Here is a 25,844-nt window from a genome sequence, read left to right on the forward strand (position 1 = left end):
ATGTGGAAACTATTTTTATGAATTTTATTTTATTTCAACACAAACGGCCAACAATGAGTATGCTTAATTGAAAAGAATAATAAAAAAAATTATCCTTAAAATAGATTAAAAAAAGACTGCACTCCAGTAAACCGATCATATTTTTGCCTATATGGCAGTGTTTTTTAATTTATTATTAGAATTATCCATAAATTTCTGCATTTTTATCATTCCAGCAGAGGTCGCCTTTAGGTTGTCGACATTGGTACACGTGGGATTGGCGCAATGTCATTCGAGGCCAGAGCGAAGGTTGCTTAAGTATTAGTTAGCAGAAACGAAGTGTAGCGATGTCAAAAGTTGAGAAAGTTTCATTCTTTACAACTTAAATAAGAGTAAGCAGTCAGTGAATAACTTGCCATTTTGTTAACGAACAAACTAAAAAGAACTATTTGCAATGTACTCCGCCAGCTATGAAGACGCAAGTCCTATAATTGCTCTTACTTTCGAAGAGGTCGTGCAGTTCGCTGGTGAACACTGTTCCGTGTTTTTAACTTTAGGCATATCAGGTAAGACATGAAGACGTCGGCAATTAAGGCTAATACTGTTTAATGCAAATTGCTGTAATACTTGAAAGATGCCAGTTCCGTTAAAGGGGGGGGGGGACGCCTTTTATATTGTACATTTATGGGCGTGGCAGGCAAAAAGAAAAACAGAACGGATAGAAACTACCCCTTCAACAAAAAAATTTGATAATCCAGTATCGGGTATCGCTCATTGATGTGAAGGTCATTTATTTAATTTAGTAGCAACTGTATATGTTTAGAAAATGCTGTATCTGCTCGCTTCGTCGAAAAGTTAATTTGGTTGATTATTTGGCACATCCTGCTGAAAATGCTATGAAGAAAAATTTCAAATGCTCTATTATAAATCAGCTTTATCTGGAAGAGATGAATGTTTGTAGATATAGTCTAGATTCACGTTGTTTTCATAATCGAAAACCGATTTTCTTTAACAACTTTAATATCAAGAAACGTTTTAAATGTCACCGTGCCAGCAACTGGAAATTTAATTTCACACATCAAGAATTGCAGCCTGCGTATCTTTCATACGCAGAATAGTGATGAGCATAATCGATTATTTTTGTATTATTAAAATAATCGGTTATGAAATACAAAATGTCAATAATCGGTTAGCCAAATGCGATTATGATCTCCCGATTGCCGTAAATATTGCTCTGGAGACTAAACATGGGTTTCATCACTTCAAAGCAAAGTACAGGTAGTTCCGCGTTTACGAGTTAATTCGTTCCTAGCGCGCGCGCTCGTAAAGCGGGAATGTGTTTCCCATAGAGGTAATGTTAAAAACAGGGGTTACGTTCTCAACAATGAAATTTGACCATAGTAATGTTAAGGTCAACAAAGCAATAGTTTATGCTTATAAACAATGATTTATTTATCCAAATAAATGAAAAAAAAATAGTCTTTAAAATCAAGAAAATTTTAATAATAAATTATTTGTCATACAAATGTTGAAGAATATTTATTCTTCATTAGCATCGACTCGGCACTCGTTGTTGGGAGCACAAGGAGTCATCTTCTTCGGAAATGCTTCGAGTCGTTTGTTTCCAAGACAGTCTTCTCTTTATAAATTTCACGATAGCAACTTTTCTAGTGCGCTCCAAATTTGAAAATCTTGTGACTCGAAAATCTCAATTGCTTTTTCTGTGTTCAAATGCTTCGTCAAGCCCCTTGAGAGTGAAGGAACGAATAGGAGTTTCAGCTGTTAAACCTCCTCCTCCCTCAGCTTCTTCACATTTTGCCATTTCAACGAGGTCTTCATTTGTGAGCTCTCCATTGTGTACTTGAAGCAGATCGGTGACGTTAGTTGTAGAAACCTCAAGCTGCAATTGTTTAGCAACATTTACGACCTTCTGTGTTATTTTGTACGAACTCTGCTGGTTCTTGAAATCCTTCAAAGTTATCAATAAACTGATGAGAGAGTTTTTATTTCAGACACTCATGTTTCTCTGTAATTTTTTCCCATGTTCGTTTTATTTTGATTGCATCTAAAATATAGAATTCTTTCCAAAATTCTTTTAAGAGTTGGACCTCCCTCCTTATCTCTGCCTGAAAACACAAATGCCCGCGCTGTATTGTATAGCTACGCGTGGTTTGAAGTACCGTATTTATGAATACAGTATTTAGCATTTTATTGTAACGTTCATATTTTCGATTAAGTTGTGTTGATACTTGGGGGGAAAAAACTCGTAAAGCGGGAACTGCATGTTTTGCTTATTGGTATTGTGCCGGTTGATGAAAGTCATTTACTACGTAGTACTAGAAGTATTAGATCGTAGTATTTTTTTTTTTTTTTTATGAAAACTAAGTTGGATACATTTGAAAGACGGCTTTGAAGTAGATAGACGTGACAACTGCAAAAGATCGGGGAAATATCTTAATCTAGAAGGATTTTGTGCTTAATTTTTTTTTTACAAGGGTCGTTAAGTTCTCGTTCCATTTTAAAAGAAACAAAAATTAAAGATAGTTTAAAGGTAAACTGCGTTATGGCTATGGATTATGCAACAAAGTCAACACGAGACTCCGATAAGCAGACTCATAAATGCAGCATCAAAAAAAAAAAAAAAAAAAAAAAAAAAAGACCATAGAAGAGATGGCCTAGAAAATTTTATAGCACATGACAGACGGCTTGGACGTTAGAAAAAATTTCATGATATTGAATATTAACTTAGCAGGAAAAGGTTAATCAGCTGATTATGGAAACTGAACTTAAACTGATCCGCTTGGCAAATTTGGAACGTTTTAAGATGTCGGATGAGGATTCCACATCATGCTTAACGCCCTTTTCCTTCTTTGTGTGTGACAAGATTTAAGAAATTTGATTGATATTTTATTATTATTATTTTTTTATATATTCACTGTTTTATTGTTTGGTCTCTTTTCGACATACAGTCGAAAAGCGTTTTCAGCTTCAGGAAGGAAAATCGTTTTGAATATTTTCGTTAGATTCTTTTTAATTGTGTTAAATTAGTTTTTAATTATTTATTTTTTACTTTAATGTAAGTTTTCGATTTTTTCGTTTTAATTTCTGGAGAGTATCATACGGAAGTGTTCTACGTACTATATTAAGGTAAACCCATGTTTAGTCTCTAGAGCTAAGTTCCGGTCAACCCTCCCATATCTCTTCCATCATGCAGTATGACTGATGACTTTTGAGGTTATGATGAACGTCGTGGCGAGATCCAATATTCCTTACATTTCGAGAGTACAGCTCTAAAACGGTGTTGGCAGGCCGGCCGCTAGTTAGTACACCGGACCGAACCTATTGGTAACTCTCTAGGAGGCTTCCGGATCAGCTAGTGTATAATCTTGCTACCTCTACTCTGCCAGATAGTGACTGGAGGGAGTCCGAGTAGTGTGTATGCAGGGAGCATTGTCGAGGCCACGTTATGTCAAGGATCTGGGTATATATTCTTACCACGTGTACGCCATATCCAAAAATTTCGTTTCTTCACACAGCATGTCCCACCCACTTTTTCTTACTATTGAATACACCATGAATTGTCAAACTAATAGAGCAAGCTTATCTGCGAAAAGATCTAAACCTCCCAAGCACTTCCTAATTCATTTCACAAATATACGTGGTCTCAATTCTAATCTCACGGATGTCCATTTCCACTTGCAGTCTGCCAAAACCCATGTACTTTTTCTGACAGAATCTCAGTTATCGGGTGATTCAACTACTGCTCATCTCAGATGCCCAAATTATTCGCTGTATGATTCCTTTCGCCTCAAAGGTGGTACTGGTGGATATGTCCGTTCTGATATTCCCTGTCAGAGACTTGGCAATTTGGAATCTCCTCTCTTTGATATTCTCTGGCTTAAAATGTCTCTACCTCATTGTGTCAAATTCATCTGTTGTCTCTACCGTTCTCCCAACTCCACTAATCACTTGGAGCTCTTTGACTTCCTCTCTTTGCAACTTGACTTTCTCCAGTCCAACTTTCCTAACAGTGAGGTAATTTTCCTTGGTGATTTTAATGTTCACAACTCCAGCTCCCATCCGTTTTCTAGTCACACCGACCCAGCAGGTCGAGATGCTGAGGCTTTTGCAATTACTAATGACCTAGCACAGATTGTTCATTTACCTACAAGAATACCGGACAATCCTAATCATGCAGCCAATACGCTTGATCTTTTTCTCACAAACTACCCTTCTAAGTACACGGTCGAAGTGAGAGGTTCTTTAGGCACTTCAGATCACAACTTGGTGATTGTCTCTTCTCCAATTGTGCCTTTTATCTCATGGCTATTCCCAACCTCGTGTTGTTTGGCATTACAAGAATGTAATGCCAAACAACACGTTGGATTACTGTTTCAAAACTTCTGATGTCAACGTTTACTCAGATCGTGTCAGTGAAATTGTTCTTGCAGGAATGGAATCCTTTATCCCACACTCCACTTGAAAATCTCGTCCTTTATCTAAACCTTAGTTTTCCAATAAATGTGCTAAGGCTGTTCAAGAGAAGAATGTTGCATATCGTAATTGGCTTGTTTCTAATTCTTCAGTTTCATTTTCTGCCTACACCGAAGCTCGCAACAATTGTAAAGTAGTTATTAATCAGTCCAAACTAGAGTTTGAACAGGCTAAGAGTAGAAAACTTGCTTCTTGCCCTAATGGTAGCCGAGCATTCTGGTCTCTTGCCAAAGCTATTGGCCGCAACTATTGCCCAACTCTGCCCAAACCAGATGGTTCTGTTGTCACTTCAGCCAAGGAAAAAGCTGACCAGCTAGCATCCCATTTTTCTTCCAGCTCATGTTATAATGACCTTGGTAAAACACCTCCCACCATTCCCAACACGCTCCATTCAATGCCTCCTGTGGTCTTCCGTCAAAAGGATATCAGAAGGATTTCGATGAATCTTGATGCCAATAAAGCTCCAGGTCCTGATGGTATTTCTCCACTTGTTCTCAAAACCTGTGCTCCTGAACTTACTCCTATTCTTTGCCGCCTTTTTTCACTTTCTTATTCCAAAGGTGCTTTTCCTTCTGCTTGGAAATTTGCTCATATCCAGCCAGTTACCAAAAAGGGTGACAAATCCCTCCCATCCAATTATCGTCCCATTGCAATTACTTCTACTCTTTCTAAAGTAATGGAGAAATCAATTAACCGCCAACTCTTAAACTACCTAGAAACCTTCCGTCTGATCAACGATCGCCAGTATGGATTCCGTCAGTGTCGATCCACTGGTGATATTCTGGATTATGTTACCCATTTATGGACTAATTCAATGGAAAGGTTCGGTGAAACACAAGGAGTTGCTCTTGACATCTCAAAGGCTTTTGATTGTGTTTGGCATAAACGTCTTCTAAACAAGCTTCCATCTTATGGTTTGCCAACTGTTTTTAGTAATTGGTTATCCAGTTTTCTCTCTGATCGCTCACTGAAGGTGATGGTAGATGGCTCTGTCTTCTAACTTCTCCACTAATGCCGGTGTCCCCCAAGGTTCAGTTCTTTCCCCCACTCTTTTCCTCTTGTATATTAATGACCTTCTTCCATTGACTGGAAATCCTATCCATAGTTTTGCCGATGATAGCACATTGCATTCCACTTTCCATTTTGAGAAACCTTGTCCTGCTCAATCGGCTTCAACTTCTCGAAAATCTGCTGCCAATTCCTTAAATGCCGATCTTCAGTTAATTCTCCAGTGGGGCAAAGACAACTTAGTTGATTTCAACCCTTCTAAAACTCAGTCTTGTCTTATATCTCGCAAAAAGGATTCTTCTGCTCCTATGCTTATCTTTAGTGACACTCCGATTTCTAGGCAAAATGATATATCTCCTTTGGGGATTACCCTGACTTCTAATCTCTCTTGGCACAAGCACATTACAAATATTGCTTCCTCTTCATCTAAAAAACTTGGTTTTCTCTTTCGCTCTCGGCGTTACTTTTCTTCCAAACAGCTGCTCACTCTGTATAAATCGCAAATCCGCCCTGCCATGGAATATTGTTCCCACATCTGGGGTGGTGCCCCCAAAACCTCTCTCAGGCTTCTTGATTCCATTCAGAAGAGGGCAGTTAGGTTAATTAATAATTCATCTCTAACAGAGTCTCTCCACTCGCTTTCTCATAGACGTATTGTTTCTGCTGCATACCTCTTCTACAGATACTTGCATGGGCACTGTTCTTCTGAATTGGCTTCTATAATTCCCGCTCTCTCTTTCAAAACAGTCCGAACACGTGCCGCCACCAGGAAACATCCATTTACTGTCCAACTTCAAACCCACAGAACCAACTTTTCATCTTCCTCATTTATTCATTCAACTGCCGTTTTCTGGAACAACATTCCTTCATACATATTTCCTGTAGATTGAAAATTACAATCTACAGAAGTTCAAGTCCAATGTCAACAAATATCTTCTTTCGTCTTCCCAACCTGCAACCCAAGCACGGTACTAAGTACTATAGGTTCTAATACCTCTCGTGTTTGGGGTTCACATTATAAAAAAAAAAAAAAACTCTTATTATTTTACAAATATCAACGTATAACGTATGAGTATTACAGCTCTGATTCATGCTATACAGTATATTTCTCTCTAAAAAGCTCCTTTACTTTTTCTTTTTTGCTTTTGTACATAGAATGTAAATAGTTGTGGTTGAAAAAATTTATCTACTGTTCATTTTTAAATAAAAATATCTATATGTAGATGTAACGAACTAATTAACATAAAAATAGGTGTAACAAACTAATTAACATAAATATAGGTAAATTTCGTTCAATTCGATTTTTTATTCTTAATTATTTTGAGCGTAACTTCTACAGTACTTTGTCTTACTACCTTCCCCCCTCCCAACTGTGTGCATTTACTTCTTTAATTTCAATCTATTTTTCGCTCTATTGGTTTGCTATACTGCTGGCTTAAGTTTTATTATTACTATTATTTTTCCTGTTTTATATACACGTGTGTGTGTGTGTGTGTGTGTGTGTGTGTGTGTGTGTGTGTGTGTGTGTGTGTGTGTGTATATATATGTATATATATATATGTATATATATATATATAAGTTAAAATCATTGGATGATAGCATTAAATATTATATGTATTTTTATTTCATTCACCTTTTACCTACAAGAATACCGGACAATCCTAACCATACACCCAACACGCTTGATCTTTTTCTCACAAACAACCCTTCTAAGTACACGGTCGAAGTGAGTGGTCCTTTAGGCACCTCAGATCACAACTTGGTGATTCTCTTCTCCAATGGAGCCATTATCTCATAGCTATTCCCAACCTCGTGTTGTTTGACATTACAAGAATGCAAAATGGAATGACCTGCGAGATTTCTATTCCTTGGTTGTATGACTGTTTCAAAACTTATGCTTTCACCGTTTGCTCAGATCGTGTCAGTGAAATTATTCTTGTAGGAATGGAATCCTTTATCCCACACTCCACTTTAAAATCTCGTCCTTGATCTAAACCTTGGTTTTCCAATAAATTTGCTAAGGCCGTTCAGGAGAAGAATGTTGCGTATCGTAATTGGCTTGTTTCCAATTCTTCAGTTTCATTTTCTGCCTGCAGAAATTGTAAAGCAGTTATTAATCAGTCCAAACTAGATTTTGAACAGGACTAAGAGTAGAAAACTTGCTTCTTGCTCCAATGGTAGCCGGGCATTCTGGTCTCTTGCCAAAGCTATTGTCCTCGACTTTTGCCCATGTCTGCTTCCACCTCTGTAAAAACCAGATGGTTCTGTTGTCACTTCCGCCAAGGATAAAGCTGACCTGTTAGCATCCCATTTTTCTTCCAACTCGTGTATTAATGACCTTGGTAAAACACCTCACTATTCCCAACGCGCTCCATTCAGTGCCTCCTGTGGTCTTCCGTCAAAAGGATGTCAGAAAGATTTTGACGAATCTTGATGCTAAGAAAGCTCCAGGTCCCAATGGTATTTCTCCACTTGTTCTCAAAACCTGCGCTCCTGAACTTTTGTTCTTTTCTGCCTTTTTGCACTTTCTTATTCCAAAGGTGTTTTTCCTTCGGCTTGGAAGTTTGTTCATATTCAGCCAGTTCCTAAAAAGGATGACAAATCCCTCCAATCCAATTATCGTCCAATTGCATTTACTTCTACTCTTTCTAAAGTAATGGAGAAATCAATTAACCGCCAACTCCTAAACTACCCAGAAACCTTCCGTCTGATCAACGATTGCCAGTATGGATTCCGTCAGTGTCGATCCACTGGTGATATTCTGGCTTATGTTACCCATTTATGGACAAGTTAAGTTCTGTGAAACACAAGCAGTTGCTCTTGACATCTCCAAGGCTTTCGATCGCGTTTGGTATAAAGGTCTTCTAAACAAGCTTCCATCTTATGGTTTGCCAACTATTTTTTGTAATTGGTTATCCAGTTTCTCTATCGAATCGCCCACTGAGGGTGATGGTAGATGGCTCTCTGTCTTCTAACTTCTCCACTAATGCTGGTGTCCCCCAAGTTTGAGTTCTTTCCCCCACTTTTTTCCTTTCGTATATTAATGACCTACTTCCATTGACTGGAAATCCTATCCATCGTTTTGCCGATGATAGCACATTGAATTCCACTTTCCATTTTGAGAAACCTTGCCCTACTTCTCGAATATCCGCTAACAATTCCTTAAATGCCGATCTCCAGGTAAATCTTCAGCGGGGTAAAGACAACTTAGTTGATTTCAATCCTTCTAAAACTCAGTCTTATATTATATCTCGCAAGAAAGATTCTTCTGCTCCTATGCTTACTTTTGATGACTCTCCGATTTCTTTCTTTTGGGGTTTACCCTGACTTCTAATCTCTCTTGGCACATGCACATTACAAATATTGTTTCCTCTGCATCTAAAAAACTTGGTTTTCTCTTTCGCTCTCTGCGTTACTTTTCTTGCAAACAGCTGTTCACTCTGTGCAAATCCGCCCTACCATGGAATATTGTTTCTACATCTGGGGCGGTGCCCCCAGGACTCTAAAATCCTCTCTCAGGATTTTAGAGTCCTTTCAGAAGAGGGCAGTTTAGTTAATTAACGACTCATCTCTAACAGAGTCTCTCCACTCGCTGTCTCAGACGTACTGTTTCTGCTGCATGTTGTTTCTACAGATATTTCCATGGGCACCGTTCTTCTGAATTGGCTTCTATAATTCCCGCTCTCTTTGAAAACAGTCCGAACACGTGCCGCCACCAGCCAACATCCATTTACTGTCCAACTTCAAACCCACAGAACCAACTTTTCATTTTCCTCTTTTATTCATTCAACTGCCGTTTTCTGGAACAACCTTCCTTCGTACGTATTTCCTGAAAATTACAGTCTACAGAAGTTCAAGTCTAATGTCAACAAATCTCTTCTTTCGTCATCTCAACCTTCAACCCAAGCACGGTACTAAGTACAGTAATACCCCGACTTACGCGAATTCGGAGTTACGCGGTTCTTGATTTTTTCGTTTGGCAACGCTGCCGCCCACTATCTTCAAGGTCGTTTTTCATATGTTATCGATATACGGTGCGACGGCGGAGAATGAGAGCGAAAGATGAACAAAATTCAACTTTGCTGCTTTTATGTTTTTTTATATCAGTGAAGGGGAAACACATTTCACCATAATAACGTAAAAACCAACACAATTCCAGCTATCGGTATAATCGCAAATGCAATTAGATCGAGTTTACTACCAGTTTATAACAGATTTCACTAGCAGAAACGCAACTGGATTTTTATTGTTTTATGGTAGTAACCCCTAGAAATGTGAGGTGTTAATAGTGTATCTCTGCCTTTATGGTGTTGTTTATTCAGTTGCTACATGCGCGCAGCTTTGTTTATGCGTATCAAGCGTGCCTCCTCGTTTTGTAATTGTGCTTTATTCCTTAAAAATGAGTAAAATACTTAAAAGGTGTGAAAAGGAAGCGTCCTGGTGAAGACACTGCAGATTCAGAGAGAAAAAGAAAAGCAATTATCCATAAACAGAGGCGGACTGGGTCAAAAATTCTTACCCGGGAAAATTTATAGTGGCCTCATACTATGGTTTATGGCCAAAATCACACTGGCCCACCGGGGTTTCCCCGGTAAGGCTTATGGCCAGTCCGCCTCTGTCGATAGAGAAAAAATATAAAATTGTGAAACGCTTTGAGCGAAATGAAAGACCATGTGATATTGCACGTGCTACAGGCCTAAACGAAGCAACGGCGAAAAGCACATGACAATTGCAAACTTGACAGGTTGAAAATTGAAAAGGGCTCAATTGTAAAGGGCTTAAAAATTTTAGAAAACATAGACTCCAACGAAGAACGCGTTATAGCTACAAAGCAAGGAATAAAAAAATTATTAGCTTGCTACGAAGAAATTCTGCGTGAAAAAAAGAACGCGCTGTGTCGTCAGACGAATTTGTTAGATTTTATGAAGCCATCGACATCGAAATAACTTTTTAACGTAAGTCATTTGTTTTTTAATACATATTTTGTATTAATATGTATAAAGAACTGCAATTTTATTAATATTTTTCTTCTAAACTAGTGTTTTTGTTAGTCCTTGGTCCCAATTAAGCAAAATTTATATGTATTTATATGCAAAGTTGTACCCCGACTTACGCGAATTCGACTTACGCGATTTTCGTCGGACCCACCTATCGCGTAACTTCGGGGTATTACTGTATATAGGTTGTAATATCTCGTGTTTGGGGTTTTCATAAAAAAAAAACCTTTTCACAAGTGTAATAATTCACAAATTATTACAAATATATACAAATAATCACAAAATATTATTTTCAGGCAATACAAAATATATTACCTGAAAATAATAATTACCTATTTCCATTATCGTTTTTATAACTATCTACTTTTATTTTTACAATCAAATTATTATTGTTAGCTATATGGTGCGAGGAAGCCTGAGGCTTATGCTGCACCAGCCAAAAAAAAAATTTCTGAATTACTCTGAGAAGTAGAAGGGAATCATCAAGAAAGAGAAAGGTTGTCCATTATTGTTTTTATAACTATCTACTTTTGTTTTTATTATCAACAAATTCTTATGTAGTCAGGAAATTGTTTTTATTTTTTCTGAAAACGAAAAAATAAAAAAAATTACTGCGAATACGTAGTACATTGCCAGTACATATACAAAACGTTTCGCGCATGCTCCGCAAGTCGGAACTGTCTGTCAGAATACGATTCACGACAGGTTGGAGCTGGCGGTGACTTGTGGGCTGACCGTGACTCACGACATAAAGAGCAGGATTACTGATTAATAAGAGCACTCATGGTGCTGTTTTCATGTTTTGTATTTTTATTTCGTAATGCTTTGGCAAATGAACAAATTTTATTATTATTTCTGAATTTTGTTTTTATTTCGTTTACTGTATAATACTTGTTTCCTTGCCCATTTCATTGATCTGTTCTCTTATCTAATCATTTCCTTTTTTGTCCCCCCCACTCTATTATCTTTCCGGTAGGTGTATAATGTTGAAATCCTTTGCTTAAAATTTCGAAAACAGTCAACGCAAAAAAAAAAAAAAAAAAACACTGTGTATAAAAAATAATTTGTGCAAACAAAGTGTGTTAGGTGGCGTGTGTGGGCACTTCAACAGGACACGTCATATGGCGTGTCGAAGAGTTGAGTACAAGTTTTGAGCAGTAAGGCGCGCAGTGCTTTCTTTCGATGCGGATAAGAAATGGTAGGGTTTTGACGGCGTGACGTTTCCGCTTCGCTTCTGTTCAGTAGTTCTTAATTAAATACACATCCCAAAGTAGTGGAGATACCGGCAGAAGCGATTAGTGGCAATAGTTGCTGACAGCCCAAGGAACAAACAGAAAGGCACAGTGCCTGTATAATATCACTTTTTATTTTCAGTAAGTAGCGTATTACTTCTTGTTTAATATTTATAGGGGTGGGAATGCGCTCTTATTTTAACACACCAGAAGAAGTTTAAGAGAAAGTTTCTCTGTACTTGTTAATTCTGACCGATTCATTTGCAAACATGTTCACGTAGATTATATTTTAAAGATTAAATGCACAAGGCATAATATGTTATGGGTTGAGATTAACTATATAATATGATCGTTTGATTATATGAGATATAATCAAACGACGCCGTTACACTACTTATGTAGTTAAATTTATGGGTAAACTAACCAATATTACATAGATTATATATACAGTAGAACCCGGATTAGAAATAAGTTTTCTCCTGTGTTAGGATGGTTTTTTAAGTCCCAATTTCACCCCTGTATGTTGTAATGTATTATTTTCCCGGGTAAAAAGTTTTCCCACATAAAAAGTTCGTGATAAAGAATACGGTGTATTTTTATCATGACTTTTTCTCACTTAATGTTTTTTTTTTTATTATTAAAAAATATAAACATTTGGTAATCAAACAAGTTAGTGCCAAGCATCGTTTTAGTTCGTAGTAGACCACTGAAGTAGGTGAAATGGCGTCGTTTTTGATATACAAGATATATGTATCTCATTGTGAATGCCTTCACAACGAGTTGCCCTGATATTGCACTACCTCCAATAATCAAAGTTTCGCCAATGGATTCTCGGCGGATATCACCACCCACTGGGTGATATCCGCCGCTGTGTGATGATGGCATTCGCCGATAATCCACTGTCGAAGCGTTGCTTATTCGAGGTAGTTCAATATCAGGGCAACTCGTTGTGAAGGCACTCACAATATGAGATACAAGTAGTTTCCGGCTTTACGAGTTAATTCGTTCCTAGCGCGCGCTCGTATAGCGAAAACTCGTAAAGCTGGAATTTATTCCCATCTTCTTCTTCCAGTCACATAGCTCCCTGAGGAGCTGTTGTGGCCACAACAAATTCCTCCAGCTGCATCGCAAAGTGTCATGCCCAGAAGTTCACTGATCCCATCCTTCCACCTTAGTTGCAGGGCTTCCTCTTCCCCTCGATTTTTCCTTCCATTATATTCCTCAGCAGAAAGTTTTCCCTTCTTACTATATGACCAAAAAACTTCTTTTCCTACAATGTTAAAAACAGGTGTTAGGTTATCAACAGTCAGAGGCGGATTTAACGGCGGGCGCGCGCCCTGGGCCCTGACTTCTGAAGGGTCCCCGCAAAACCCCAACTTTACACTTTTTTTTCTAATGACACCAAGTTTGGTTTCATATGTGCAATTTTAATTACGTACAAGTTTACAATCGGCGGTAAAACCTGATAGTATGTTTATATTCGCTTATTTTCGCTATTTCACTACTACGCTGCATAGGCCCCGCGCGGCTGCGCTACCGCTCATCGGAGCAATAGAATCGTATTTGCTACGTTGTACTTACAAAGGTCCTCCTGCAGTGCAGACTTACGAAATACGCGTATATCGTATATTGTTGAAATTATATTAAGATAAAATTAATTCCTGTTGTTACATCAACGCCTGGATTTTCGTAGTTTATGGATAATTTTTGAATTTTAATTAATCATTAATTTATTGCACTATAACGAAAAATCTCTTCTCTAGTATTCTAATCATTCAGACTATTAAATTTTATATTTTTTCTTTTCATTGGTAGGCTACCAATGATAGCCAGAAAAATGAAACGACATCTATCAGGGACTGAAAAAAGACAAATTTAAAAAAAGACGAGAGCAAGTTGCCAACCAACAGAAAGAAGCATTGGACAAATTTATAACTGGCCCTGGCGATTCAGGCCATAATTCGAGCGACAATGAAGATGAAGAACAAGGAGCTGCCATCAGTCAACAAAAAGAGTTAGTTGAAGTTGAAAACCAAGGTATAGAAGAAAGCAACAATGATGAAGAAGATGAAGAATCAGTTAACAGTCAACCAGGTGAAAAACCAGTAGAAAAAAATATAGAAGAAAGTCCATTAGAAAATATTGAAACGCAAACGGAAAATATTCCATTCGAAGTTACACTAAAAGTTATTGCTCTCTGGCCTAACGTTTTATCTAATGAAATGGTTGAATTTCTAATTTCAAATAAACCAAAAAATATAGGCGATATAACTACACTTAAATCGGTCTATAAACACTGTGATCGCATTTACTACAGAGGCTTGTATAAAGACCACGTCCTTTCTTCTTAGAAAGGACGTGGCTAATTTTTTCCGAAACATCCAAATCAATTTATTGTTACCCATGCAAAATGTTTTCGGGCTCAAAGTCTAAGTTGACTACAGGGTTCCAAAATTGGAAAAATATTGGAATAACTTTGTCCGAGCGTGAAATGTTAAAAGAGCACGTCGCTTCAATGTGTACATTATACAAGTGTTCCTCTACGTTAAATCGCATTGATGTTCAAAATCTGCAAATTACATCGCAAAAAGAAAATTATTGGGGAGAGATTCTGTGAAGAATTGTATCCATAATAAAATTCCTCGCAAGTTTGGGCATCGTTTCGATGGAACATGTTACGCAATAAATTGGATAAAGGTTCTTATACATTAAAGAAATTGTCAGATACAAGGTGGTCTGCCAGGGCTGATGCAGTTTTAGCGTTAAAATGTGGCTACAAAAATATAAAAGAGGCATTAGATGAGATATGCAATTCCACAAAAGAAAAAAAAAATTGTTATTGAAGCAAAATCATTACTTAAAGAAATGAATGATTATGAAACTGCTGTAATGACAGTCCTATGGAATAAAATTTTGCAAAGAATCAACGCAACGAGTAAATCTTTACAACTGCACAATTGTTAAAGGTTCTTTATTATTAATAGCAGAACTGAACAGACGCGGAAAAATCTATGAAAATGTTAAGTAATTTTACAGTTTTTTCCTGTTTACATTATGTGTAGAAAAAAGAAAAAATGCGTTAATAATTTAATAGAAATGTATAAAGAAAAAAAAAATTGTTATTGAAGCAAAATCATTACTTAAAGAAATGAATGATTATGAAACTGCTGTAATGACAGTCCTATGGAATAAAATTTTGCAAAGAATCAACGCAACGAGTAAATCTTTACAACTGCACAATTGTTAAAGGTTCTTTATTATTAATAGCAGAACTGAACAGACGCGGAAAAATCTATGAAAATGTTAAGTAATTTTACAGTTTTTTCCTGTTTACATTATGTGTAGAAAAAAGAAAAAATGCGTTAATAATTTAATAGAAATGTATAAAGATGACCTTGATTCGAGTAATTTTCAAGATGAGTTGGAACAGTTTTTAATATTTTTAGATGAAGAAGACAAGCGATCAATTAATAATATACAGTATACAAAAAAGCATTAGATATGAAAGCAACTTTTCCAAATGTGGAAATTATTTTGAAAATTTTCTTGTCTAAAAAGAGTAAAAAATTATCTAAGAAATTCAATTTCAGAGGAAAGACTAAATAATATAGCTATTTTATATATAGAGAGCGATTTACTTAAAATTATTGATTGTGATGAGATAGTTAATAAGTTTGCAAAAGGAAAAGCAAAAAAAAAAATTTAAATATTTTCGCATTTGTAATTTCAATTTCAAATAAAATTCTGATTTTTTTTGTTCAAATTTCTCATTGTTACTCCTATTATACGTATACTATCATTAATTATACTCTTACATATGTTCAACTATTAGTTCAAAACTTTGTGATTATTATTATGCTATCATTAATTATATTATACATATATTATATTCAAATTTTATTGGAAATAAAACATTAATAGTAAATAATATTTTTCATTTATTTAAAAATTGGTTAACATGTATTTTTATTTTCCCTATTTCTTTTTTTTTTTTTTTTAAGGGGCCCAATATTTTCTTCTGCGCCCGGGGCATCAACCGACCTTAATCCACTTCTGTTAACAATGAAATTAGTTTGTTTAAACAGTCATCGGTTTATCCAAAGAAAAGAAAACATAGCCTGTAAAATCAAGCAAATTATAATTTAAAGAAATTATTTAGGACTTAACAAATGTTAAAGAATGTTTATTCTTCATCATCGACTAAATGTACACTCGTTGATCACTCATTGTTGGGTCGGCACTCGTTATTGGTTTTTTGCACAAGGAGTCTTCTTCAGAAATGCTTCAAGAGGCGTTTGTTTCCAAGATAATCTTCTCTTTTCTTTATAAATTTCACGATAGCATGCATAAGCATTTTTTAATGGTTATGCATGCTATCGTGATTGCAACTAACACAATTCGTGGGGAGTAACAAGTTTACGAAGCTTTAAAAAAAAATGAAGAGAAGATTCTGAAAATTTGTTTTTTATGACTGAAGATTGCAGTGAAGGGAAACACATTTCACCCTAATAACGTAAAAACCCACACAAATTCCAGCTATCGGTATTTTCACAAATGCAATAAGATCGAGATTACTATCCGTTTATAATGAATTGCAGTAACAGAAAAGCCCAATAAACTGAAAAGTGCAAATTGTTTTATGGTCGTGACTTCCAGAAATGTGCTTTAGAAAAATATCAAAGCCCTTCAAAATTGGTTCTTGAAATGATAACGATGAAAGTGTAGTGCATTTTAATGATTTGAATTGGTAACTAATACAATTTACATTATAAAATGACCTTTTAAAGAGATAAATAGCTTACTTATACAGCAAAAATTTCAACTTCCGATGGCTTGGAACGAATAACTAAAGAACAATGTTATTTACGATACGGTGTGAACGGATCTCTGGAACCTCTTAATATCTTAAAGCGGGGTGCACTATATTGTGTAGCTACGCGCGTGGTTTGAAATGTGGGATTTATGAATGTTTAGCGTTTATTTTTTGCAATTAATCTTCATATTTCCGATTTTGTTGATACTTGGAAGAAAAAAAACTCGTCAGCCGGGAACTGCCTGTATAATAACGATGCCATTTCACCTACTTCGGTAGTTTACTACGAATTAAATGGATGCTTGGCACTAACTTGTTCGATTAGTGACTTTTCCGTAGTCTGAGGGTTTCGGCGTTAAAACATTTTTTTGATATAATGGAAGTGGCATTTTGCAGTTGTTTTCATTGATATCCATGTAGACAGCGTTAAGTTCTGATGGTTGTGAACAGTTCTGAATTACTTAGTAGATTATTGCTCTGTCTTACTGTAATTGTGACCTTTTTAAGGTATGTTGAAACTCCATTCTTCCAACTTGGTAATGAGTTTAATGAATATAAATGTTAAGTAATTAGAAATCCCCAGTTTAAAAATGTTTTCCATAGGCAGAGTAAAATATTTATAAATTCTGAAATAGTGTTTAAAAATCACCTTTAACTTATGTATGTGTATCTTTTCATTTTTATTTGTGCAGTTAATATTTCATACCCTTAGGTCATTTTCCCGCGTAAGAAGTTCTAAACCTCCAGTCCCTTGAAAAACTTCTTATCTGGGTTCTACTGTGTGTGTGTGTGTGTGTGTATATATATATATTTTATTATTATTTTTTTTCGTTTTATTTTAGTTTCGGGTTCCGGAGCTCTTGTGTTCGCTTTTTTCATTAGTGATCGGTCAGTCTCTAATTAAGCTGCATGTAAATAATTATTTACATGTAGCTAATCGGAAAATTAATCCATTTACTTTTAAATTATTTGTAATTAAATAATTATAAATTGAAAAAGTAATATTCAAATTTTTCAGACAAAATTAAAAGATGAAATAGTGCTTTTTTCTGCTTTATTCATTCCCAAGGAGATTCTGCTTAAAAAAAAATATATATATATATATATATATATATATATATATATATTTATAATTATTGATAAAAACGTAAAGAAAGAAAGTTAAAACGGCAATAACTGTAACTAATATGTAAATAATATGTAAATAATATTTGAGTCAATGCAGTTGCAAGCAATCATGCAATACACTCATAATGTTTATAATATTAAGGATAATATAAAGAACCATTAGAATAAGCAAATCAATCCAATAATAATACCATCAGGGACCTAAGAAAACGCAAAAAAAAAAAAAAAATAAAATAATATTATCGCTTTTTACCGACAATCTAGATGACTTCAACTGGGGCCAACCACCCAGAATGAAGGCAAAAAACGACAAGAGGTTCTCTGTTTCTGTGATGATCAATATATGCTAAGTAATTTAAATCTAAACCAAATATAAACCAGTATAGGCCGAATGTAAATCGAATATAAATCGAAAGATGATAATAAAAGTTAAGAAAATTTAGAAATATTAGAATCAAAGGTAAGAAATATAAGTAAAATATAAATGCAAGCATATATTAATCATTAATCTTATTTTAATCATTAAATTACGTTCTCTGTCGGGTCAACGATGATTAATATATGCTTGCATTTATATTTTACTTTATTTCTTACCTTTGATTCTAATATTTCTAAATTTTCTTAACTTTTATTATCATTTTTCGATTTATATTCGATTTACATTCGGCCTATACTGGTTTATATTTGGTTTAGATTTAAATTACTTAGCATATATTGATCATCACAGAAACAGAGAACCTCTTGTCGTTTTTTGCCTTCATTCTGGGTGGTTGGCCCCAGTTGAAGTCATCTAGATTGTCGGTAAAAAGCGATAATTTTTTTTTTTTTTTTTTTTTTTTGCGTTTTCTTAGGTCCCCTGATGGTATTATTATTGGATTGATTTGCTTATTCTAATGGTTCTTTATATTATCCTTAATATTATATATATATATATATATATATATATATATATATATATATATATTTACAGTACTAGTTTATTTTAATCCTCTAGTTAATCTCACGAAAAACATATGTCTTGATTACGGCATTCGCAACAGAAATGGAAAATGAAATTATTTTTGGACTACTCTTCATTAGACTGTTGTAGTTGAAGATTGTCCTCCTTCTAGATCGAGGGTTAATGGAAGATACTGAAATAAGCCTTGGAAGACTGATGTAGCGAATTTGAATTATTGTGGATATTAAAAAGACATAAGAACACAGCTTATGCTTCAGGCGGTTACATGAATTAATTTCGTTACAGCAATCGTTTGGCTTCTTAAAAGGTTTCCATCAAGAAGCCTTCAAAAAACAATAAGAGCCATCGTCGCTCGCCATAATACAAACTTCCTCCTCTCACTGATTTCTATCAAAAGACAATCTTTCCCTTCAAACTGTTTTTGCGACGAGCAAAATTTAAATTGATAGATAATGCACTAGTCGTAATTCTCACGGAAGAAAAAACTTGCCTTTGTAACGAGTTGCCTGATATCGCATTATTTTCAAGAAGATGGCTTCGCCAAAAGGTTAAACAACCATTGCTATGACAGCCTGTTTGCAACCAAATGATCCATTATGAGATAGCAGGTGGTCTGTTGTGGCAGACAAAACATTTGTACAGAAGTTATGAACTTCCACGCGATATACAAAATCATAGTTTTAACAGTTGTAATAGAGCTGAAGCTTGTCTGAGTGTTGTCATTACAGACTACTTGCAATCCAGTAAGGGGACCGGTTAGCCCTGAAAAAGGTTGTTATACCTGTTTCATCTTTTACATGAATTCCTAACTACTTTTTTTGGCGAGGCCATCTGTTTAAAAGTAGTGCAAACCAGGGCAAGTTTGCTCGGAAATATTCCAGAACACGGTGCCCCTTAGAAAATGACGTCGAGAAGAAGGGGGAGAAAACAGTGACGTACGGTTCGTAACTGCTTCCCCCTCTTCTTCTCGACGACTGCACGTGGCAAATATCACGTGACATAAAGTATGGCTGAGCTGAAAAACAACTAAATTAACGGCAATACGGCAATTTTTTTTCGGAGCAGCAACTAAAACAAATGCAATTTATTCCGAAAAGACAATCTCACGCAACATAACATGTCAGAATTAAAATTAAGAAAATTTAACACAAAAACAGTAATTTTTTTTTTTCTCAAAACGAAACAAAAACTAATGACATGCAGCAAACGACCAGTTTTCGCTAAATAACTCCCGAAGTCGCGTAAAAACGTAACCTAAAAACATAACAATTTTTCACTAAACACAAATGAAAGTCGATTAAAAACATGACGCCTGTTATTTTTTTTTTCGTCCAACAACCAATTTTAGCTTGAATCCCTCCCGAAGTCACATAAAAACTAACCTAAAATCTAACCTTTTTTTCGCTAAACAGAAACGAAGGTCAATTAACACGTGCAACTAGCAATAAAATTGCTCTTCGCAAAGCACAACGGCAACATAGAATTTTTTTTTTTTTTTTGAAAAGTATGCAACCGACACAATACTCAACCAACACAATACTAGGTTAATAATACGTGAAAATAACACAGAAATACAAAAAACTCACCTCAAACTCAGGACTAAATAAGAAACCACGTGCCAAGCTGCAACGGAACATTAACTCCAGCGAACAGCACAGACCACAAACCAGCATACAAATGAAACAATACGCGACGAATTTCGCATTGAGCGCTCCAGTGACGTCTGTCACGTGACATCTGCCTGAAACGGAAAGGGGGTGCAGTCAGTGGGCGGTGTCACAACCTTTCAATCACTTCTTTCCCCCGTTCTGACAGCCAATTACAAGGGTGCACCGTATACTGGAGTACAGCGGTTTGCTCTGCTGTGAGAATTAAGACCATTGGATATTTTTAATCTCTGCAATTTAAATCCTGCCCGGCACAAAAACAAAGTGATTCTGCAAACATCTTGTGATTTCTGAGGCCATAAGCTTTAGCTGTAATTATAACTTTGAATTTCTCTCTTTTAGCAAAAGGTAAACGGCAGCCATTATCAACCCACTGCAGGACCTCAACAATTCATATTGAGGGAATTGGACCATAATCTGCCACGCTGGTCCAGAGCGAGTTGGCAGATCAACCCTATTTAGCAGTCAGGAGCTTGAGCCGCGGTCTACTCAAAGAGCGTGTGTTACTGCACTCCTGCTATGACCACTCGGCTACGAAGGCACCTTTTCTTCCGAGAGCTCCACAATTACGCTGTTTCCCGATTCTGAGATTTCAAAATATGGTATTCTATTGTTTAGCCTTATTCAGCGTTAGTACACGCATGTGATACAAGATTATACAGCATCAGCCAAAAAAAAAAACCTTTCCATTTCACCTATCCACTCCAAAGGTTTGTCCAGTTCTTCCTTGAATTTATTTAAGCTATTAACTTCCACTACAACAGATGGAAGTTTGTTCCAGCAACAACCACTCACTGGCTAAAGGGAAATTTCCACACATCCATTCTGCAACCGTCTTTCCTCAATTTGAGCAAGAGAAAGAATCCAATTGAGCTTGCTCAAAGCATTCAAGACCCTATACACCTCAATCAGATCAGGTGCCTAGTCTCCAGACGCTGCAATTTGCAGAACTTAAACCTTTCTTGGTAAGAGAAACCCTTTGTTCCCTTCACTAATCTTGTTCTCCTTCGCTGTACTTGGTCCAACAGCTCTACATCCTTCCTAAAATGAGGCCTCCAGACCTGTATGCAGTACTCTAGGTGTGGCCTGACCATTGTCTTATACAAAGGAATAATACAGTGGTGTGCAAAACTTAAGGACCAACATTATTTCTAAAGGTTACAACCACAAAATCAAAAGAAAAAGCCTGTGGCGATTTGCATAACTGTGGCCGTTCAGTAGAAAGCTTGTACATATGCAAAAATTTGAATCGTGATGAGAGGGCTCACATAAACAGATAAAAGCAGCAGTTCAACAGTTACGTGCAAATTACCGAATGGTGAGCACGATTGTTACAGACGTTCGATTAATTTCATACAGTGCTACAGACAACGAAATGGCTAGTAGACAACATCTGGATGACTTTACCCGGCGTCAAATAATTGGGAAGGTCGAAGTGCGAGGAGTGTGGCTGCAGAGTTCGGTATTGCCCATAGTATCGTCTCACGTGCGTGGTCGGCCTTCAGAACGACAGGTATAGCTGTTCGAAGGACCAGTGGTGGTCGTCCACAAAAAACAATGACCACTATATAAATAAGATCTTTATTGTAAAGTTCACCGGTACACGCAGGTACCACGACCCTACAATACCCTTCACGACACCATGCCAGGGGTTATATACTCCTACAGGCCAAGATGGACCGACACCAGACAGCGGGATCCATTGCAAACCAGCTGCACAGGACACAGGATATCGCGGTTTACAAAGACTTCACAAAGATGGACTGTTTGCTCGATGGCCAGTACGCTGTGTCCCTTTAACACCTGCCCATCGGAGACCCCGTTTACAGTGGTGCATCGAACACAAGGACTGGACAGCAGCGTAGTGGGGTAAGGTACTCTTTACTGATGAGAGTACATTCAGTCTCAGCAGCGATTCTAGACGTCAGTTACTCTGGCGAGAGGTTGGCACATGGTATCACCCCGCAAACGTCACTGAAAGGGATCGATATGGCGGTTGAGGTGTTCTCGTCTGGGAGGCGTTATCTTGGATGGACGTACACAACTCCAGATACTGGAAGGTCGTACTGTAACTGGTGCACGGTACTGTACTAAGGTAATCCTTCCCCATGTGCGTCTTTTCTGAGGTGCCATTGACCCCGAGTTCGTGTTTATGGAAGATAACGCCACACCCCATCGCACTGCAGCTGTTGATATGCTTTTGGAAAGTGAGGACATTGTTCGTATGGATTGGCCTGCTCGTTTCTGCCGATCTAAATCCAATCGAACACATATGGGACGCGGGGAGACACCTAGCGGCACGTCCACACCCACCAGAAAATGTTCACCAGCTGAAGATGGCGCTGAGAGACGAATGGACGATGTTACCGCAAGAACTTATCAACAACATTGTTCTAAGTATGGACAGGTGGTACAAAGCCTGCATCGACATTAGGGGTGGCCATATCTCCTACTGAGGACCACCTCTTCCCTTTGTTCCATCTTTGGCAGTGATGCATCTGTATCATGGCAGCCAGTGCTATGTTGCCATTTTTGAATAAAGTCCCTCTGAACCGTTTTATTTCCGTTGTTGTTTCCTTCATTTCTGTAACTCACAAGGTTCCTTTGGTATGCTTTTCCCATATCCAGGCCACTCCTATGAGAAGCTACAGGTGAAAACCTGACTGACCTTTAAGTTTTGCACACCACTGTAACTTTCTCCTTATCGCTGCTATCAAAATTCCTATATATCATTAACATGACCCTATGAGTTGCTCTAGCAGCCTGTCTGCACTGATCAGAAAACTTCATATCTGACTGTACAATTATTCCCAGGTCTTTTTCATTCTCCACTACCCTAAGTGTAGTACAGCACAGTTGGTACATTCCTCTGGGGTTGCTGCTACCCATATGCAGTACTTTGCATTTTTCAATGTTAAACTTCAGTTGTCCAACTTTTATAGATCCTGTTGCAGCAGCGTATTGTCATTACTATCATTAACAACCCTGCCATTTATTAATATCATTGATAAATATAGAAAACAATGGGCCCAACATCGACCCTTGGGAGACTCCACTAATAACATTAGTCCACGAGGAGCGGTGTCCATTGATTACCACTCTGTCTTTTTACACTCAACCATCCTTCTATAGCATTAAGTTGCTATTAATGTCGTGTTGCTCCAATTTGTACAACAGTCTTCCATGTGCAACAGTATCAAAAGCTTTCCTGAAATTGAAGTATATAATATCAAAATTATTTTTTGCATCCAATTCCTATGTGACGAGATCGTAGCATCCAATTAAATTGGTCAGACAAGACTTCCCCTTAACAAACCCGGTTGTGTCTGAACTATAACTGCAATTTTTCTTTAACCAGTGACTCCATGATTTTCCCCGGAACAGAAGTTAAACTAACAGGTCCGTAATTACTCATTTGGTTCACCTTTGTGAATTGGGGATACGTTTGCACATCTCCAATCCTTGAGGACCTCCCCCGAATCCAAAGATGCTCTCATAATTATATCTAAAGGTTTTCTTCCTTTGTTGCTTCCTTTAATATAAATAGATAGTCCCATCCACCCCAGGTGCCTTTGTTATGTTTAATTTCAACAATTCCTCCTCCACTTTGCTCTCAGTTATTACAAAATCATTTAGCTGCCTGTTAGTTTGATAACTTTTGGCCTTTTAACACTATCAATTTTGTGATAGCCCATTATCTCGTCTACAGTATATTATGTGTCATAAGCGTGAAGTCTTTGTCTGGTGGACTAGTCCGACTCTAAGAAAGGTGTTAGTAACTATTTAATACATCGCTAAAGTTATTTTGACTTTATGCCGTTATCATAATCAATGAACATAAACATTGATGGAATTGATTTATAATATCGATTTGTGTAGGAGGTATAGGCCTCCATCATCGATCGTTGCTGTGTCATTACCTCGAACGATAAGTACAGTAAGAGGCCGCCTTAGCCGAGTGATCAGGCACGCCGGTGCATAAGTACACTTGCCTTCAGTGACCCGGGTTCAAGCCCGTGACTGCGGAATACGGTGCTGTTTCTTGTATTCTCTCTACCTTGTGAACTCCTCTGACCGTGTAGTCGTCCCGGAGTTTAAACAGAATTTATTTTAACACGTGCCATTTTGTTCCGTTAGCAAGTATGGTGCAATCTCACAGACCGTTTTTTTTTTTTTTATGAAAACCCCAAACACAAGAGGAATTAGAACCTATAGTACCGTGCTTGGGTTGGACGTTGTGAAGACGAAAGAAGATATTTCTTGACATTAGACTTTAACTTCTGTAGACTGTAATTTGCAGAAAATACGTACGAAGGAAGGTTGATCCAGAAAACGGCGGTTGAATGAATAAACGAGGAAGATGAAAAGTTGGTTCTGTGAGTTTGAAGTTGGGCAGTAAATGGATGTTGGCTGTTTATTGTTATTTTTGGTTTTTAGGAGCATTAGCAACTAAGGCCATATTGCTCCGGGGGTATACGATGGTCATTCCCTGACCTTTCCGCATCCTCCATATTTGGTGGTCACGGGCTCGAACCCCGGTCTAATCAAGAAGCGTGTGCTACGCACTGCTGCTCCTTCCCACCTGGCTACGCAGGCGCCTGTTGGCTGGTGGTGGCACGTGTTCGGACTGTTTTGAAAGAGAGCGGGAATTATAGAAGCCAATTCAGAAGAACAGTGCTCATGGAAGTATCTGTAGAAAAGGCATGCAGCAGAAACAGAACGTCTATGAGACAGCCTGTTAGAGATGAGTCATTAATTAACCTAACTGCCCTCTTCTGATTGGCATCTAGAAGCCTGAGAGAGGTTTTGGAGGCACCGCCCCAGAAGTGTGAACAATATTCAATGGTAGGGCGGATTTGTGATTTGTACAGAGTGAACAGCTGTTTGGAAGAAAAGTAACGCCGAGAGCGAATGAGAAAACCAAGTTTTTTAGATGCAGGGGAAGCAATATTTGTAATGTGCTTGTGCCAAGAGAGATTAGAAGTTGGGGTAATCCCCAACTTCTAATCTAATGCAAAATGGAATGACCTGCGAGATTTTTCTTCTTTTCCTTCGTCGGATTACTGTTTCAAAACTTCTGTCAACGTTTGCTCAGATCGTGTCGGTGAAATTATTCTTGTAGGAATGGAATCCTTTATCCCACACTTCACTTTAAAATCTCGTCCTTTATCTAAACCTTGATTTCTTCCAATAAATGTGCTAAGGCTGTTCAAGAGAAGAATGTTGCATATCTTAATTGGCTTGTTTCCAAATCTTCAGATTCATTTTCTGCCTACACCAAAGCTCGCGACAATTATAAAGCAGTTATTAATCAGTCCAAACTAGAGTTTGAACAGGCTAAGAGTAGAAAACTTGCTTCTTGCCCTAATAGTAGCCGAGCATTCTGGTCTCTTGCCAAAGCTATTGGCCGCAACTTTTGCCCATCTCTGCTCCCACCTCTGTCCAAACCAGATGGTTCTGTTGTCACTTCAGTCAAGGATAAAGCTGACCTGCTAGAATCCCATATTTCTTCCAAGATATGTTTTAATGATATTGGTAAAACACCTCCCACAATTCCCAACACGC

At 37.2% G+C, this 25,844-nt stretch overlaps 1 protein-coding gene across 3 annotated transcripts in view; it reads left to right on the forward strand.

Moving 5' to 3' along the window:
• Positions 1–323: 323 nt before the first annotated feature.
• Positions 324–25,844, forward strand: part of LOC150082262 (retinol dehydrogenase 12-like) — a 72,595-nt gene continuing 47,074 nt past the window's right edge. For 2 of the 3 annotated variants that reach the window (XM_090379212.1, XM_090379213.1), the window contains exon 1: positions 324–545. In XM_090379212.1, coding sequence (XP_090235338.1) covers positions 434–545 — 112 coding nt within the window. In that variant the 5' untranslated portion in view covers positions 324–433. Of the gene's footprint in view, positions 546–11,638; positions 11,852–25,844 lie in introns of those variants that run through there. The other variant, XM_090379214.1, reaches the window with a different exon arrangement.

The sequence above is a fragment of the Mastigoproctus giganteus genome, chromosome 8 (genome assembly GCF_048544385.1).
Source record: "Mastigoproctus giganteus isolate SK-2022 chromosome 8, ASM4854438v1, whole genome shotgun sequence".
Lineage (NCBI taxonomy): Eukaryota > Metazoa > Arthropoda > Arachnida > Uropygi > Thelyphonidae > Mastigoproctus > Mastigoproctus giganteus.